The following is a 16,017-nucleotide window of genomic DNA, read 5'->3' as shown; positions in this document are numbered from 1 at the left end:
CTTAAGAAAGTTCATATGTAAACTACTTTGCAATTCCTTTTTTAGTAGTTTTGAACCTCCTATTTCCACTCACTAAGAAACTATCAGAGATAAAGTTTTTGCAGGAGAGAGCCGGGGGCGGGGGGACCCAAACTTTTGCAGACTCAGGTTGTTCAGGAGTAAAACAGTAAAAATAACAAGAAGAAACATTTCTAGAAGGTTAAGGAGGGACATTCATATATTAGCATGAGTTACTTAGTTTCCGTTTCTTAAACATCTCGCAAGCATGGTAGTAGACTTTTAAAATACATGTTTTTATTTAATTCTCACAGAAGACACCCTACACCACAGAAATGTTTCACCAAATGGTACTTTGGCTTCTACTGCCATATACCTATATAAAAGAACATTATGTAAAGAGCTTCAGAAAACTTTTTTCAGTGCTTATTATAAACATAATATCAAATATTTTTCTTTTACTATATATCTATGAAGATCCACCATAGAAATCTTATTATCAGAAATATCCTGCTTACCTGAACAAAATTTTTTTCATGTTAATTATTAGAGCTATTTAAAAAACATGGAATGGGGTGTAGCTCAGTGGTAAAGCACTAGGCTAGCAGGTGCAAAGCCCTGGCTTTGATCCCCAACACTGAAACAAAACAAAACAAAACAAAACAAAACAAAACACAACCCCCCCCACACATAAAAAACCCCAACAAACCATGACCTCCACCCCAACAAGACCCTATATACACAGCAGTAGGAATAAGTAAAAACTATGGCAGACATAATTTGTTATTTATGTTCAAAATATAGAAACAATCTTAATATTGTTTTAAAAAAGGAATTAAAAGTAAAAATGAATGTTTACTAGTTATATGCTGAATAAACTAAATTTATGAGTTACAATATTAGTTGGCTAAGAGTCATCAGTTATGTATCTAAGATAAGCAGGAAGCTGGGACCATCACATTCTTTTACATTTTGATCCACAACTCCAAGGTAAAAACAATTATGGAAAAAGTTAAATTTTCTCTGAGTTTATCTTTACAAATTGGAATTTTAAACAATTTAAAAAAATTTTTTAATTTAATTTGTTCTAAGTGGTTATACAAACAGTAGAATGCATTTAGACACATTGTACACAAGTAGAGCACAACTTCTCTGGCTGAACATCATGCCCTCACACTGGTAGTATATTCATATGTGTACATAGGGTAATAATGTCCATCTCATTCCACCATCCTTCCCATCCTCCACCCCCATAAACAAATTTATTTAATCAATACAAAATTGCATTTTACATGTAAAATACCTTTTTTGTAGGGGCTCCGGTGGATGGCACGTCAATTACAGAAGGTGTATTAGTGTAGTTTTGTAAATAGGATCCATCTCCAGGACTTGGGGTTTCTAATGGCAAAATCCCAAAACTGAGAAGAGGTTGAAATCAAGGTGTCAAAAAGTCATCAAGGCATATATAAAGCAGCAGTATACTTAAATTAGAAGGTCTAAAAGGAAGAGAATGGCAAATCAGTCTTGGGGGCAGTGAGGATCTGAGGGGCAGATTAAAAATAAGATGTGAATGTAACCTACACAACCCACCATTTACTAAAACTAAAAAAAAAAAAAAATCAAAAATTTAAAAAGGAACTCAATTGAGACACAACTACTCATCTTAGAAGGTTTATTAGAAATAAAGAACAGTGGCTTTTTAAAAGCAGATCTCCAAGTTAATAGATGACTTCAAATTCCTGGACTCTGTGGGATTTAGATACAAGTATATGGAGACAATGTCTCTAGACACTATTGGATATTTATCTAATAATTATCAATATAATTATATAACAGTCTCTAAGGGCACTGTCATCTTACAGTCAAGCTATTTTAGTACTTCCCTGGCCCCAAAGCCCCATTCATAGCATACAATTTTTTGATACTTTTAGACAACTACCCCTCTTGGGTAGGTTGCTATATTTATATATACATATATTCCTAATAATTTTGACAAAACATTCCACACTGATTGATATCAATACTTCCTCCATGTTTTAGAAAAATTCACTTAAAAAAAAAAAAACAAAAACCTGCTGTTGCTATGGTTATATCATAGGCATAAAAACATTTCAAGGGGTTCACTGTTATCTGCTGATGTACAGCCATAAAGATAGTATCTTTCAATGCATACACTAGCTAATTAAGACATATTTAAGAGTTTTAAAATTTTCTCCAGGTGTTAGGCATATAACTCAGTGGTAGAACACTTGCATAGCATGTGCAAGGCCCTGGGTATGATCCCCAGCACCACAAACAAAACAGATACACAAATTTTTATCACATCCATATTTCTTTCATTTTCTTAAAACAGAATACCTCTATGTCCACAATATTTTGGGAAGCTGCTGTTCATATTAACTTATATTATTAATCATATGAACCATTATAAGATCACAAAATATTACAATACATTTTGAATTAGGTTTTGTTTGACTTACCTTGGGGTTAATGGGCTAAGAGCAGCTGGTCCTCCTAATAAACTTCGACCAGTTTTTGGTTTATTTTGAACCTGTTTAGATAATATGGAAGTTCCTGTTCCAAGAGGTACAGTATCTGGTGAAATTACAGCTGAATCAATATAAGACACTGAGGAATCTGTATTCAAGGAGTACTTTGAATTGGAAGATTCTAAGTTCAATCTGTTTAATTCCTGAAACAGAAAATTTCTATTATGTCATTTATGACACATTATTTAGCTCAGATCATTTTTCTCAGTTTTCATAATCTTTTGAACATTAGAGTAGATACACTTACAATTGTGTCCTGGGGTGTTTCCGTAAGAACTGTCTCAGGCTGTCTATGAGATAAACTATGATTAGATACTAGTGTTGTACAAGAATTGGGCAGACAGTTGCTAAAGTTCTGTATAGATGTTAACTTAAATGTTTGGTCAGGATCTGGCTTTTCACCTGCAAAGACCAAAAAACAAAAACAAAAAACAAAAAACAAAAAAACAAAAAAAAGATATTTGCCTCTGAGGGATAATCTTTTTTTTTTTTTTCTTTCAAGTTTTATAACTAATTGGAAATCAGGCCTTATTCTAGGGTTTTAAAATTCTTCTGTTCATTTCTGCTAATCAAATTGACCTCCCCAAAGCCCATCCATTAACTTGTCATAAAAGTTAACCCATAAGACAAAGATGTAAATTTAGTAAATACACTAAATTGCAAGGACACTAGTTTAAATATAATAAATGACAGAAAAATGAAGATTTATGTTTGTTTTAAATAAAAAAAAAACTAGCTCTCTTTTTTCTCAAGGTAAAAGGTGGGGTTGGAGAGTTGAAATGCAGGTAATATTACAGTAAAGACTGAAGTACTTCTGGGTATACAGACACCTGTTTTTAAAATGGTCCTTTACACAGCTTAGAGCATATATACCAAGACACTCCATATATTGTTCAAGTGTCATTCATCTAACAGTTTTTGCTCTAGGCACTCTATATTATTTCTTAAGAAATTCTATTAATTTCTTGTGAGATACACACAATATAACTTATTCTAAAGGACTGAAGATATTTAAGATGAACTGGCTAAACAGAAATGACTAGTGGATTTAATCTTTTAGGTAGAGTAATGAATGGGAGGTCACATTATTCCCGAATCATATGATTCTAATTTCATATTCTCAATTTCAACAGTCCTAAGTTTTGCAAAATATTTTTATTTAAGACAGATGATCTGGATGGATGAATCTCCAAAAATTAAAGGGGGGAAAAAAAGGAGAAAATGCAAACCTCCCTCCACCCCCACAACCTCCACCAACCTACCTATTTCACATAATGATTCAAAGGGAGACCAGAGGAAAGGATTTAAACTAAGGCTCTTTTGGTAACATTCTGATCCTTTGGCAAGCCGATCTGTCTTGCTGTGGAAATAGAATAAAAAAGCTATAAAACCCCAAACATTTATTATGAAGACAATTTGTGGTTTAGAAAAACAGATAATTCTTATATAAATAAATTCTGACAGCACTCTTCTTGATGCTTCTCTAAATTATCAATGTCTCCTTCCCATTTTATCCCTATTATTTAGGAAAAGTTCAAGTTAAGTCAGGTGAAACAAATACAACATAAACTGAAATATTAAACTCTTACTGCCTTTTTGAATATTACCATATAACATCCCACTGGTAATTTCAAATGTGAGTTACATACTTTAAACATATTTAAAATTATCTGATATTTAACAAAGTAGTGGTAGCTCTTAATGAAAAGGAAAATTCGCAATTCTTTCCTAAAGGTTTACATTTGGAATCTTCACAATAATCCCTGGTAATAAATATACCTGAAACAATCTGGGATTATTAGAATGGCACTGTTTCCTCCCAAGCTTTTAAAAAGGAAGGCAGAAGGGGTTGGTAGGTATTGAGACTCACTGAAGCTCTGAAGTAAAAAATACTTATTATCTGACATGAAATTAACATACAGCAAGTCTTCTAAAATTGTAAGGTTTAACAAAGAACCAGATGGCAATGCAACCAACATTTTCAAAGGAACCTCCTCTTCAAGTGAAACTATCAGACACAATACATAATCTGTTTAATACACCAACTGCCAGTATAATCTTAGGGAATTGTAAAGAAGACTTCCTTGGAAATAAGCATTAGTCTGCCTTACTTCTAAATTTTCAAAGTAGAAAACAGGGCAAATGATAAAACAAACATTAGAAGTTTGAGATGGGTATGGTTGCAAACACCTGAGTTCCAAGCTACATGAGAGGCAAAGGCAGGATTGAAAGTTTGAGGCCAACCTGGGCAATTTAAGTAGATCCTGTCTGAAAAACAGAGGCAAACAGAGATAGGGATGGTGGGAGTGTTAGTAGCAGAGTGCTTGCCTAGCATATGTGAGCCTCTAGGTTTAACCCCCAGCACAGGTGTGTCGGGGGGAAACAACAACAACAACAACAAAACCCCCTCCAGTTGAAGAATTTCTAGCCTCCCATATTTGTCTAATTAATTAACTTGGGGTCAGGGTGTTCTGGGGATTGAACCCAGGGGCACTATACCACTGAGATACATCCCCAGCTCTTTTTTTTATTTTAAGACAGGGGCTCACTAAGTTGCTGAGGCTGGCCTCGAACTTGTGATTCTCCTGCTTGAGTCTCTTAAATCCCTGGGTTTACAGGCACAAGACACTGTGTCCTGCCCTATTTGTCTAACTTAAGTTAATAAACACATGGGCAACACCCTGGCAATGGGCAAAGAGACACCAGACTGGTGGTGTTACTCTCATAGCAGTCAGGGGCAAAACAGAAGATAGTACTCTGTTCATTCTATCTTGATGTCTGTGTTGGTGGCTACAGATATGTCATGCCTAGGGCACATTAAACACACACACACACACACACACACACACAAAGAGGGAAGGAGGAATAGGAGACAGACTTCTGGGAAAATGCATGTAAGTTCTGTCAGAGTCCATGCCTAACATTGTTCTGATGAAATTTCTTAAAGGGAAAATATGTCACAAAGTATCAAACTATTTAATCATCTACCAGGGGTAGAAAAGTAACCTAAAAATAGGAAATAAAGAAAAGGTATATATACAAAAAAAGGGTATTTTCTAAAAGTAACAGGGTTAAAAGTGGTAAATCAATACTTGTGATTATTTTTTTAAATTTTCTTATTTTTTGGTATTGGGGATTGAAACTAGGGGCACTTTACCACTAAGCTACATCCCCAGCTCTTCTTACTTTTTAATTTTGAGACAGGGTATTGCTAAGTTGCTTAGGTCCTCACTAAGTTGCTAAGGCTGGCCTTGAACTTGTGATCTTTCTGCCTCAGTCTCCTGAGTTACTGAGATTATAGGTGTGTGCTACTACACCTGGCAGGAATTGTTTTTTAATATAAGGTTATGACAAGGAAAATACAGTAAAAAGTCAGTGCTTGAGGATTATACTAAACCTCTAACAGTTGTATGACTGTTTCTTTTATTATTTTCTTTTGTAATTCTGAAATAAAGACATTTCCTCTGTCTCAGTCCCCTTCTTGATAAACCCTTTTCTGGTGAGAAACTTTTCAATAAATGATTCCTAAATCTACTTTCTTGACTTCAAACTTACCTTTCCTCTGCCTGTTGGACAGTTTCATCAAAATTTAATTCCTTATTTAAAGCTTCATATGTTCAAAATCAAATTAATCTTTTCTCCCCAAATCTGTTCTCCCCTTAGATATTAGTCGGCCTCACTTCTAAAATTTTCAAGTGAGTAGAAAATAGGATAAGTGATATGATAAAGATGAGAGGTTTGAGCTGGGCATGGTGTGTGCACTAGGAAAACCACTATTATCATAAGTTCACACACTCAAAAAACCTACTTAGAGGCAGCACTGACTCATTCTTCCCTGACCTTCATAGCCAAACAGAAATATGGCCTTAATTCATGTACTTTTATTTTACCCCTGGCTTAAAGTTCCTTCTTTATTTTCACTGTTATGATCTATATTGCTTCTCACCTTAACTGTCAATAGATTCCTAACACTCCATGTTTCAATTCATGCTAATTAGCCTCAATCACAGTCTGCTGATTCTTCCCCCTGCATTTTCCCTTGCAATTGAGTGTTTTCTGAGCACAGGAATTAAATATTTCTCATTTATAAATTACCCCCTTCCTGTTTTCAAGGAGCCTTGATGCCTGTTTTGTATGACATAACACAAATCAGACACTTTTATTCATTGTTTTTAAAGTTGCCTTGAGAGGACTGTATAAATTATTTAAAAGGCCAGAAAAGTGGTAGGCTAACACTGATTTAAACAAAGACGAAACATTCTGTTCAGGGAAAAAGAGTCTGAAAATTTAAGAGGTGGCCCTTTGTGATGAAAATATGGGAGAGAAAGGACGACCTAAAAAACTATAATATGCACATATTTAGATTACAGGATGTAATTTTGGTCACAAGATAGCCATATCATAACTAAAATGAAAATTCAGTTCTGGGACAGGATTATTCCACTTTGGATACTTAATCATCCTTATGACAAAAATACTCTTATTTCTCAGAAGGGGGAAAGAAATTCCATCTTCATAATTGGAAACTGCCTTACACATACACACCACACTTTTCTCAGGACTTGGTTCAACTGCACCCTCAAGAACTTTATTAATAATTTTATTTAAAAATAATTACTATGCCAGGTGTGGTGGAGCACACCTGTAATCCCAGTGGCTCAGAAGGCTGAGGCAGGAGGATTGGGAATTCAAAGTCAGTCTCAGCAACTTAGCAAGGCACTAAGCTACTCAGTGAGTCCCTGTCTCTAAATAAAATACAAAATAGGGCTGGAGATGTGGCGCAGTGGTTGAGTGCCCCTGAGTTCAATCCCTGGTACTCGTCCCACCCCGCAAAAGAAAAAAAAAATTAGTAGTACATACATACAATTTTAAAATTTAAATTTAAAACTTTCCTTTATTTTTTAAAAATTTATTTTGGAATAATTTTAGATTTACAAGAATGTCACAAAAGTGGTAGTAGAGTTTCCGTGGATAACGTCCCCTAATAATAACATCTAACATAAACACAGTAGAATTATCAAAATCAAGAAATTGACATTAGGATAATACGGTGAACTGAACAAGTCCTCATCTGGGTTTCAGCAGCTTTTATATGTGCTCATTTGTAGATATATTGTTTTATCACAATTATACATCTGTGTAACTACCACCACAATCAAGATATAGAACTGTTCCAATGTCCCAAAGAAACTCCTTCAGCTATCCTTTTAGTCACATACCTCTCAAAATCTCTCATGTTCTCCATCACCATAATTTTGTTAAATCACAATAATGCTATGTAAATGGAATCACTCAGTATGTAAACTTTTGGAACTGGTTTTTTTCACTTGCCACAATGCCATGGTGTCCTAAGTTACTGTACACACTAATAATTCATTCTTCTTTATTGCTGAGTACAATGGTCCACAATATGAAATAGTTAGTTTATCCATTCACTCTTTGAAGTATGGGTTGTTTCCAGTTTGGGTCTTTTACAAATAAGCTGTTATGATATATGTATCATCCCTATCAAAAGAGGGATCCCATTGCTCTGCGTCCTTAGCTGCACTTGCTATTGTCAGAAGTTTTTATTTTAGCCATTCTAATAGGTATATAGTAGTATTTCATGGTGGTTTTTACTTGCCTTTAATAATGGTCAATGATTTGGTACCTTTATTTTTTTGCAGTACTGGGGACTGAATCCAGGGGTACTCTACCACACTGAGTCATATCCCCAGTCCTTGTATTTTTGAGACAGGGTCTGGCTAAACTGCTAAGGCTGCCCTTGGATTTGTGATCCTCTTGTCTCAGTCTCCCAAGTTGCTGGGACTACAGGCATTTACCATTGTGCCTAGTTGGATATGGTGCTTTTAAGAATATTAAATTTTTTATTTCTTTCACAAATCCTTTACTTCCAGTTACATATCACTCCCCTCAAATAATTTATAGTCCTCAAACATTTACTTTCCTTTAAAAGTCACTCTACAGATAAGAAGTGTTAGAATTTTACTTTTTCTATCAAGTTTTCCTAGTTACCATCTTACTCTTCTTAACCAAGCAATCAGTTCTTAATCAGTAAGAACTGATTACTATTCTATTTTTCAAACAAAATATTGCTTGAATTTTATCATATTTTTATTATGATAATAAAAACTTACAAAACTTTGTTAACTGTTTCTTTCCTAGTGTTCTATTATAAACCTTTGAGAGTGGGGACTGTGAGTCATTTATATTTATATTCCCAGTGTCAAGTACTGTGTCTAGCTATAATGTGGGATAGATCTCCAAATATCTTGAACGAATAACAACAATAGAGCCAGGTGAGTGCCAGGCACAGTGGCACATGCCTATAATCCCAGTCGCTGAGGGGGGGTTGCTGAGGCAGGAGAATTTCAAATTCAAAGCCAGCCTCAGTAACTTTAGCACGGCATTAAGCAATTCTGAGTCTGTCTCTAAATAAAATATAAAAAAAAAGGCTGGGAATGTGGCTCAGCGGTAAAGCATCCCTGGGTTCAATTTCCAGTAACAAAGGGAAAAAATAGGGAAGAAGCAGAGTTGGCATGACCTAAATTCATCACACACATCCCTTATTTTAAGCTAAATGAAGACAGGCAGGGTCATGCACTAATCCCACCTGAGGCAGGAAGATTCCAAGTTCAAGGTCAATGTGGCAATCTAGTGAGACCCTGTCTCAATTTAAAAAAAAAAAAAAAAAAAATGGGGTTGTAGCTCAGAAGTACAGTGCTATTATATCTTTACTTAATCTTGTTCTCAAGAGTGGCATCAATGGCTACATATACTGCTACCACACCTAAAAAACAAACACTCAAATTCAGCCAAATAACTTAATTATATACAAAAAACCATATTCAAAATTTCTTTTCCTTAAAGCAATATTCAAACTAACCTTAATTTATCTTAAAACAATGCTATTCTGGTTCTTTAGATATTCTGGTTCAATTACTTCTCTCATACAACAGATGATATTTACATATACAAAGTGCTCCCTTGGGCAGTTATGAGCAAATTCTATTACCCTAATTGCATCTCCACCCACTACTCCAGAAGTATTTCAGAATGAAAATGAGTAAGATCAATATTATTATAGTAGTAACTTTGATTTCATACTTTTTTGAAAATTTAATTTTAATAGATTTAAAAAACTATTTCTGCAATCACTATTGTTTCAACTGTCATTATAAAAGATTTCTTTTGACATACTTCAAAACTGTTATATGATATACCAGATGGGAACTGTTATTCTTCATTACTGAAATTTGCCTTCAAGCCGCTAAGGAGTAGCAGTGATTTTTTTTCTTTCTTTTTTTTTTTTTTTATTGTTAAGCAGTGATATTTAACATCAGAAAAACACAAAACAAAAAAACTAACATTGTGTGTATTCAGTTGTTAGGCAGTGCTGCTGAAGTTAATTATCATTAAAGGTAAGTGGACAGTAAAAAATGGGATCCACTTCTTTACTATTTAACTGGTTTAACAAGGTCAAGAAAGCAGAAGATTTGTACTATTCAGTCAAGTTAAATCTGACACATATCAACAAACGGTGCTGGGAAAACTGGAAATCCATATGCAACAGAATGAAATTAAACCTATCTCTCACCCTGTACAAAACTCAACTCACAATGGGTCAAGGACCTCAGCATCAGACCAGAGACCCTGCATCTTACAGAAGGAAAAAGTAGGTCCACATCTTCACCTTGTTGGCTTCGGATCAGACTTCCTTAACAGGACTCCCATAGCACAAGAAATAAAAGCAAGAATCAATAACTGGGATAGATTCAAACTAAATAGCTTTCTCTCAGCAAAGGAAACTATCAGCAATGCGAAGAGAGAGCCTACAGAGTGGGGGAATATCTTTGCCAATCATACTTCAGATAGAGCACTAATTTCCAGAATATATAAAGAACTCAAAAAAACTCTACACCAAGAATACAAATAACCCAATCAACAAATGGGCTAAGGAAATGAACAGACACTTCACCGAAGAAATCTACAAGTAATCAACAAACATATGAAAAAATGTTCACCATCTTTAGTAATAAGAGAAATGCAAATCAAAACTACACTAAGATTCCATCTCACCCCAATTAGAATGGCGATTATCAAGAACACAAGTAACAATAGGTGTTGGAGAGGATGTGGGGAAAAAGGTACACTCATACATTGCTGGTGGGGCTGCAAATTAGTGCAGCCACTCTGGAAAGCAGTGTGGAGATTCCTTAGAAAACTTGGAATGGACCTACCATTTGACCCAGCTATCCCACTTCTCGGCCTATACCCAAAGGACTTAAAATCAGCATACTACAGAGATACAGCCACATCAATGTTCATAGCTGCTCAATTCACAATAGCCAAACTATGGAACCAACCTAGATGCCCTTCAATTGATGAATGGATAAAGAAACTGTGGTATATATATATACAATGGAATATTACTCAGCCATAAAGAATGATAAAATTATGGCATTTGCAGGCAAATGGATGAAATTGGAGAATATCATGCTAAGTGAGATAAGCCAAAAAATCCAAAAGAGGAATGATCTCACTGATAAGTGGATGATGACACGTAATGGGGGGTGGGAGGGGGGCCAGAATGGAGGAAGGAGGGATTGTATAGAGGGAAAAGAGAGGTGGGAGGGATGGGGGGGAAGGAAAAAAATAACGGAATGAATCAAACATCATTACTCTATGTAAATGTATGAATATGCAAATGGTATGCTGTTACTCCATGTACAAACAGAAACAACATGTATCCTATTTGTTTACAATAAAAAAATAAATTAAAAAAAAATCTGACACATAGATCAACATAGTTTTTTTTTTTAAACTACAAAGCATTCTCATACAGAAAACATTTCTGATACTTTGAATCATTCTTACTTACCAATATACATGTCCCAACAATGAAAGAGTAAAGCAAGCTGAATCACCAAATTCAGTAACAATATCATCATGGCTTTTCTGTTTATTAAACACTCCACCAGACAAGATCTGTTCCCCCTCTGCGAGCCTTCAAAATATAAATTTACAGATTAAAATATATCAATATAAAAAGCACTTCATGAAGACATCCTTCATGACCAATATATGTCGTAAATATAAAGTAAAAGTTCATCGTACTTTGAATTATTGGGAAGCAGGAAATTTTTGTCTTTAAAATTGCGGTTTCTTCTGAAGTTTCTGAAGTCATTAAATTTAGTTTCTATATGTAGAAACCTAGTCCAAGCAATAAAATTATTACTCATGTCAAAAGAAATAGAAGATGATAATTTTACTGGGGAGAAATATGAATGGTTCTTTACTAACTAACAAGTATGGTGGCTCTTAATTCTCTAATTCCTTGAAATAAGAAGGTACCAGCAAATTAAAAAAGACTGACATTTTAATTAAAAACTGTATATTTTATAGCCTCAATCATTTTAGGAATGAAATCTGTGTAGCATTTCACCTCTTTTTGTCAGTTGTGTTTTCTTTTCTTTCTTTTTTATTTTTTTGGTACTGGGGATTGAACTCAGGAGCACTTAACCACTGAGCCACATCCCCAGCCCTTTTCTCTACTTTTTATTTAGAAACAGGGTCTCACTGAGTTGCTTAGTACCTCGCTAACTTGCTTAGGCTGGCTTTGAACTCTCGATCCTCCTGTCTCAGTTTCCCGAGGCAGGTGTGTGCCACGGTGCCTGGCTTCAATTGTGTTTTCTTGATTAAAAAAACAAAACAAAACAAACAAACAAAAAAAAAAAAACCCACAAATTTTCTCCAAACATAAAAATTTGCCAGGTTTCATTATATATTTTTGGCATGCCAGAGTTTGTAATTGTTTAAGTTTTAAAGTTTTTGATTAAAAATAATTAATTAAAATCACCATGTGGAAAACTCTCAAGTAGGTTAATAGCATATTCTGAATACATCTTTTCAATGTCACTGGAATTTTTCCCCCAATTTGTTATACATAACACACAAACATACACGTGTGTATATAAATACACAAACACACACACACACACATATAAACATTTATAAATGGGATAAGAATATCAATTTAGAAATTGGCTTAAGAGACTAATTGGCAAATTAAGAGAGTTAATTTTTAAGATTTAAACATTAAAATATTTGGAATTCAAAATAATCTAGTAACAAATGTTCCAGAAATTTTATAGCCATTTTAGCTATCCTTAATTAACAAGTCATTAGTCACTGGAAAAATAATATAGTAATTTATAAATACATGACTTTGAGACTCATTTGAATCCTCTAATTTAACAATAAAATACACACAGGCTTTTACAAATATCTGTTTAGCTACTTTTATCATTATTCCATGTTCTACAGCAGAGAAGAGTTTTAACAGAACATGATTTATCTATCTCTCCAGCTGCCTCCAGATTTGGAATAAGGACAACTGACTTAACTGTAAATAAGCAACAAATGTGTAAGTGCCCTTGCTTCAAAAGGGTATGCAATGGTCCCCGCTTCCCCTGATAAAAATGGATCTTGAAAGGAAATTACACAACCACCAAGGCACATTATCCTTCAGTGAACCATCAAGTTTGAGGCTTATTCAAAGTGGCCTAACACTGAAAGCAAAGGAAAGGAAATGATATTTGTGATAATTTTGGAAACTGATTAAGAACAGTCATAACTTGAGCTTCTCCAAAAGTAAACTGTTTCACCATAACAATGAAATCTCTCTATAACAAAAATGTGATAGACAACAGTGCAAATGTTTCAAATGTTACTAAACAGATTTCTGCCACTAAAAAAGGAGAAAAGAGGATCAATCACAGTTTAATTTGTCAGAAGAACTTTATCCAAAATTCTATAGTATAAAAAGAACAAAATTAGAAAAGCTTTAAAAACTTACTTGCTGAGATCAACACAACATTTTGCAAGCAGGTATTTACACTGTGGTGTAGTACAACTGTGTCCTTTCAAGAGTCTATATGCTTTATATGCCTTTCCTGAGCGGTAATAACAGGTTGCCAGTAAAAACAAGGCTTCTTCTGAGTGTACTAAAAACAGAAAAAAAAGAAAAAGGAAATTGGACATTGTTCAGCATATTGAATGATAACCAATTTATTTGGCAATAAACAATAGGTACAAAAAAATTAGGCATGTTACTTCATCCAAAACAATAATTATTAATTTAAATTTGAATTATTGAGAAATATATTGCTGACAGAAAAGTTCATTTTCCAATTCTTATCTACTTTCCATAAGGAACCAAGGAGAGCGAAGAAAATCATAGTATTATTGTAAACCCTTATGAAAGAAACACACATATACCACCTTCAGCCTTTGACTACAGTAAAGCATTTGGGGGGGGGGGGTAACCAGGGATTGAACCCAGGAGTACTCGATCACTGAGCCACATCCATACCCTATTTTGTGTTTTATTTAGAGACAGGTTCTCACTGAATAGCTTAGTGCCTCGCTAAGTTGCTGAGGCTGGCTTTGAACTTGAGATCCTCCTGCGTCAGCCTCCTGAGACACTGGGATTACAGGCATGCGCCACTGTGATGGCAAGCATTTTGTTTTTAGATAATATTTCTATAATAACCCTTTGGAGAACAGAAGTCAACTTTCACTAGAGCGGGAAACTAAGGATAAATAAATCTCATTAGTAATCTGAAATAATTTCTATATTAAAAGATCATTAAAAGATATATATATATATATATATATATATATATTTTTTTTTTTTTTTTGGGTGCTGGGGATCGAACTCAGGAACTTGTGCTTACGTAGGGTATAGGCACAGGCCTATAATTCCAGAGACTCGGAAGGCTAAGAGGAGGATAAAAACTTTTAGGTCTGACTTAGCAACTTAACCAGACCCTCCCAGTACAAAAAAAAGTGGTATAATGCCCCTGGGTTATATTCCCAGTCCCAAAAAATTTTAAAAAGTAAAATAAAATATATTACAACACCAAATTATATTCAAGATAGTTTAAAGAAAAAAAAATCTAAACTGGCGGACTTTATAGTAACACTAATATTGCTATCCAATGGTAAGAGCTGAGTTACTTAACAACTGGTGTCCTATTTCTTTGTATTAGGAAATGCCTCATCCTTCATGAAATGTGGCATTTCCTCCTCTTATTTACTCTATATCTCTCCTAAACCAGTCTTCACAACCTTCTAACCAAGCCAGATGCGAATCTATAGAAGCAACAAAAACAGGATTCTAAAGAAAACCCACAAATTTGTGCTTTTATATAATAATCCCAGTGGGATGAAAGATTTTATAAACCAGTGGTTCTCAAAGTATAGGCCCTGTACCAGCTTCATTGACACTTGGAAATGTGTTAGAAATGTGAACTCTTGTGCTGGGATTGTGGCTCAGTGGTAGAGCACTTGCCTAGCAAGTGTGAAGCCCTAGAGCCCTAGGTTTGATCCTCAGCACCACATAAAAATAAAGGTAGTGTGTCCACCTATAACTTACCAAAAAAAAAAAAAAAAAAAGAAAAAAAGAAAGAAAAAGAAAAGAAATATGAATTCTTGTGCTCTCAGACCCACTAAATCAGTAACTTGGGTTATAAGAGCCAGTAGTATATGTTAATGAATTCCTCAAGTGATTCTGTAGTATGCTAAAGTTTTAGAACCACTGTTTTAAAGCATGAGACAAACTTGCCACATCTTCCAGGAAAGTTCATTTCATTCCAAGATTTGGGATAAAAAAGTAATTGATATTTTACTCTTGTAAGTATTTCATTATATACATGTGCAAGGAACGCCCACACCCCCCATGCTTCTTTGGCCTGTGATTTTCCATGAAGAAATAGTGTAAAAATAATGTGTAGTAAATAAAATCTGGCAAATATGGCATATTACTGATATAGGATCAAAAAATGATTGAGGAGCTCTGCTGCAATAGGAACAAATTATTAATTTCACTGATCTACAACTGCTAATTTATAGGAGTTAGTGTGATTTCTTCCAGCTTTAGCAAAGACCTGGTTGGTTCCTTTTTTTTTTGGTACTGGGGATTGAACCCAGGGTGTTTTACCGCTGAACCACAACCCTATCCCTTTTCATTTTTATTTTTTTAAATTTTGAGACGCGGTCTCATTAAGTTGCTTAGGTCCTCACTAAATTGCTGAGGCTGGCCTCAAATTTGCAATCCTCCTGCTTCAGCCTACCAAGTCACTGGGATTACAGGCATACGCCATTTAGCCTGGCTAACGACCTGGTTTCTTATTGCTATATTTAAAATTATTGATTATACTGATAAACAATGGCTCTCATAGTTTAACTTCCAGACACAGTAATGCTTTACCAAATGTTTTGTTTATCGATACTTGATTATGCGTAGGTCCATTTTCACTGTAGTAAAATTCCCTAACAACATAAAGATAATCTACTATCCTTTGTGTGTGTGATTTTGGTGTTCTACTACAATTATTTTCTAAAGTGTAATAACTTAAAAACTACATATTCAAATGGTATTATGGATTGGTAGTTTAGGTGAAACTTA

General features: G+C 34.5%; 1 protein-coding gene across 6 annotated transcripts in view; it reads right to left on the bottom strand.

Annotated features, from left to right (window-relative positions):
- The window catches only part of CDC27 (cell division cycle 27), a gene marked incomplete at its 3' end in the record, with an annotated part of 57,801 nt that overhangs the window by 25,658 nt on the left and 16,126 nt on the right, over positions 1-16,017 (bottom strand). For all 6 annotated transcript variants that reach the window (XM_079134957.1, XM_079134953.1, XM_079134956.1 and 3 more), the window contains exons 3-8: positions 13,405-13,552; positions 11,428-11,553; positions 3,809-3,906; positions 2,794-2,948; positions 2,478-2,689; positions 1,301-1,415 (exon numbers count right to left, since the gene is read on the bottom strand). In XM_079134957.1, coding sequence (XP_078991083.1) covers positions 1,301-1,415; positions 2,478-2,689; positions 2,794-2,948; positions 3,809-3,906; positions 11,428-11,553; positions 13,405-13,552 — 854 coding nt within the window. The remainder of the gene's footprint in view (positions 1-1,300; positions 1,416-2,477; positions 2,690-2,793; positions 2,949-3,808; positions 3,907-11,427; positions 11,554-13,404; positions 13,553-16,017) is intronic.

Source organism: Sciurus vulgaris (genome assembly GCF_902686455.1).
Source record: "Sciurus vulgaris genome assembly, chromosome: 3".
NCBI lineage: Eukaryota > Metazoa > Chordata > Mammalia > Rodentia > Sciuridae > Sciurus > Sciurus vulgaris.
Note: the sequence above shows the minus strand (reverse complement) of the source record. Positions and strands in the feature narration are given on the sequence as shown.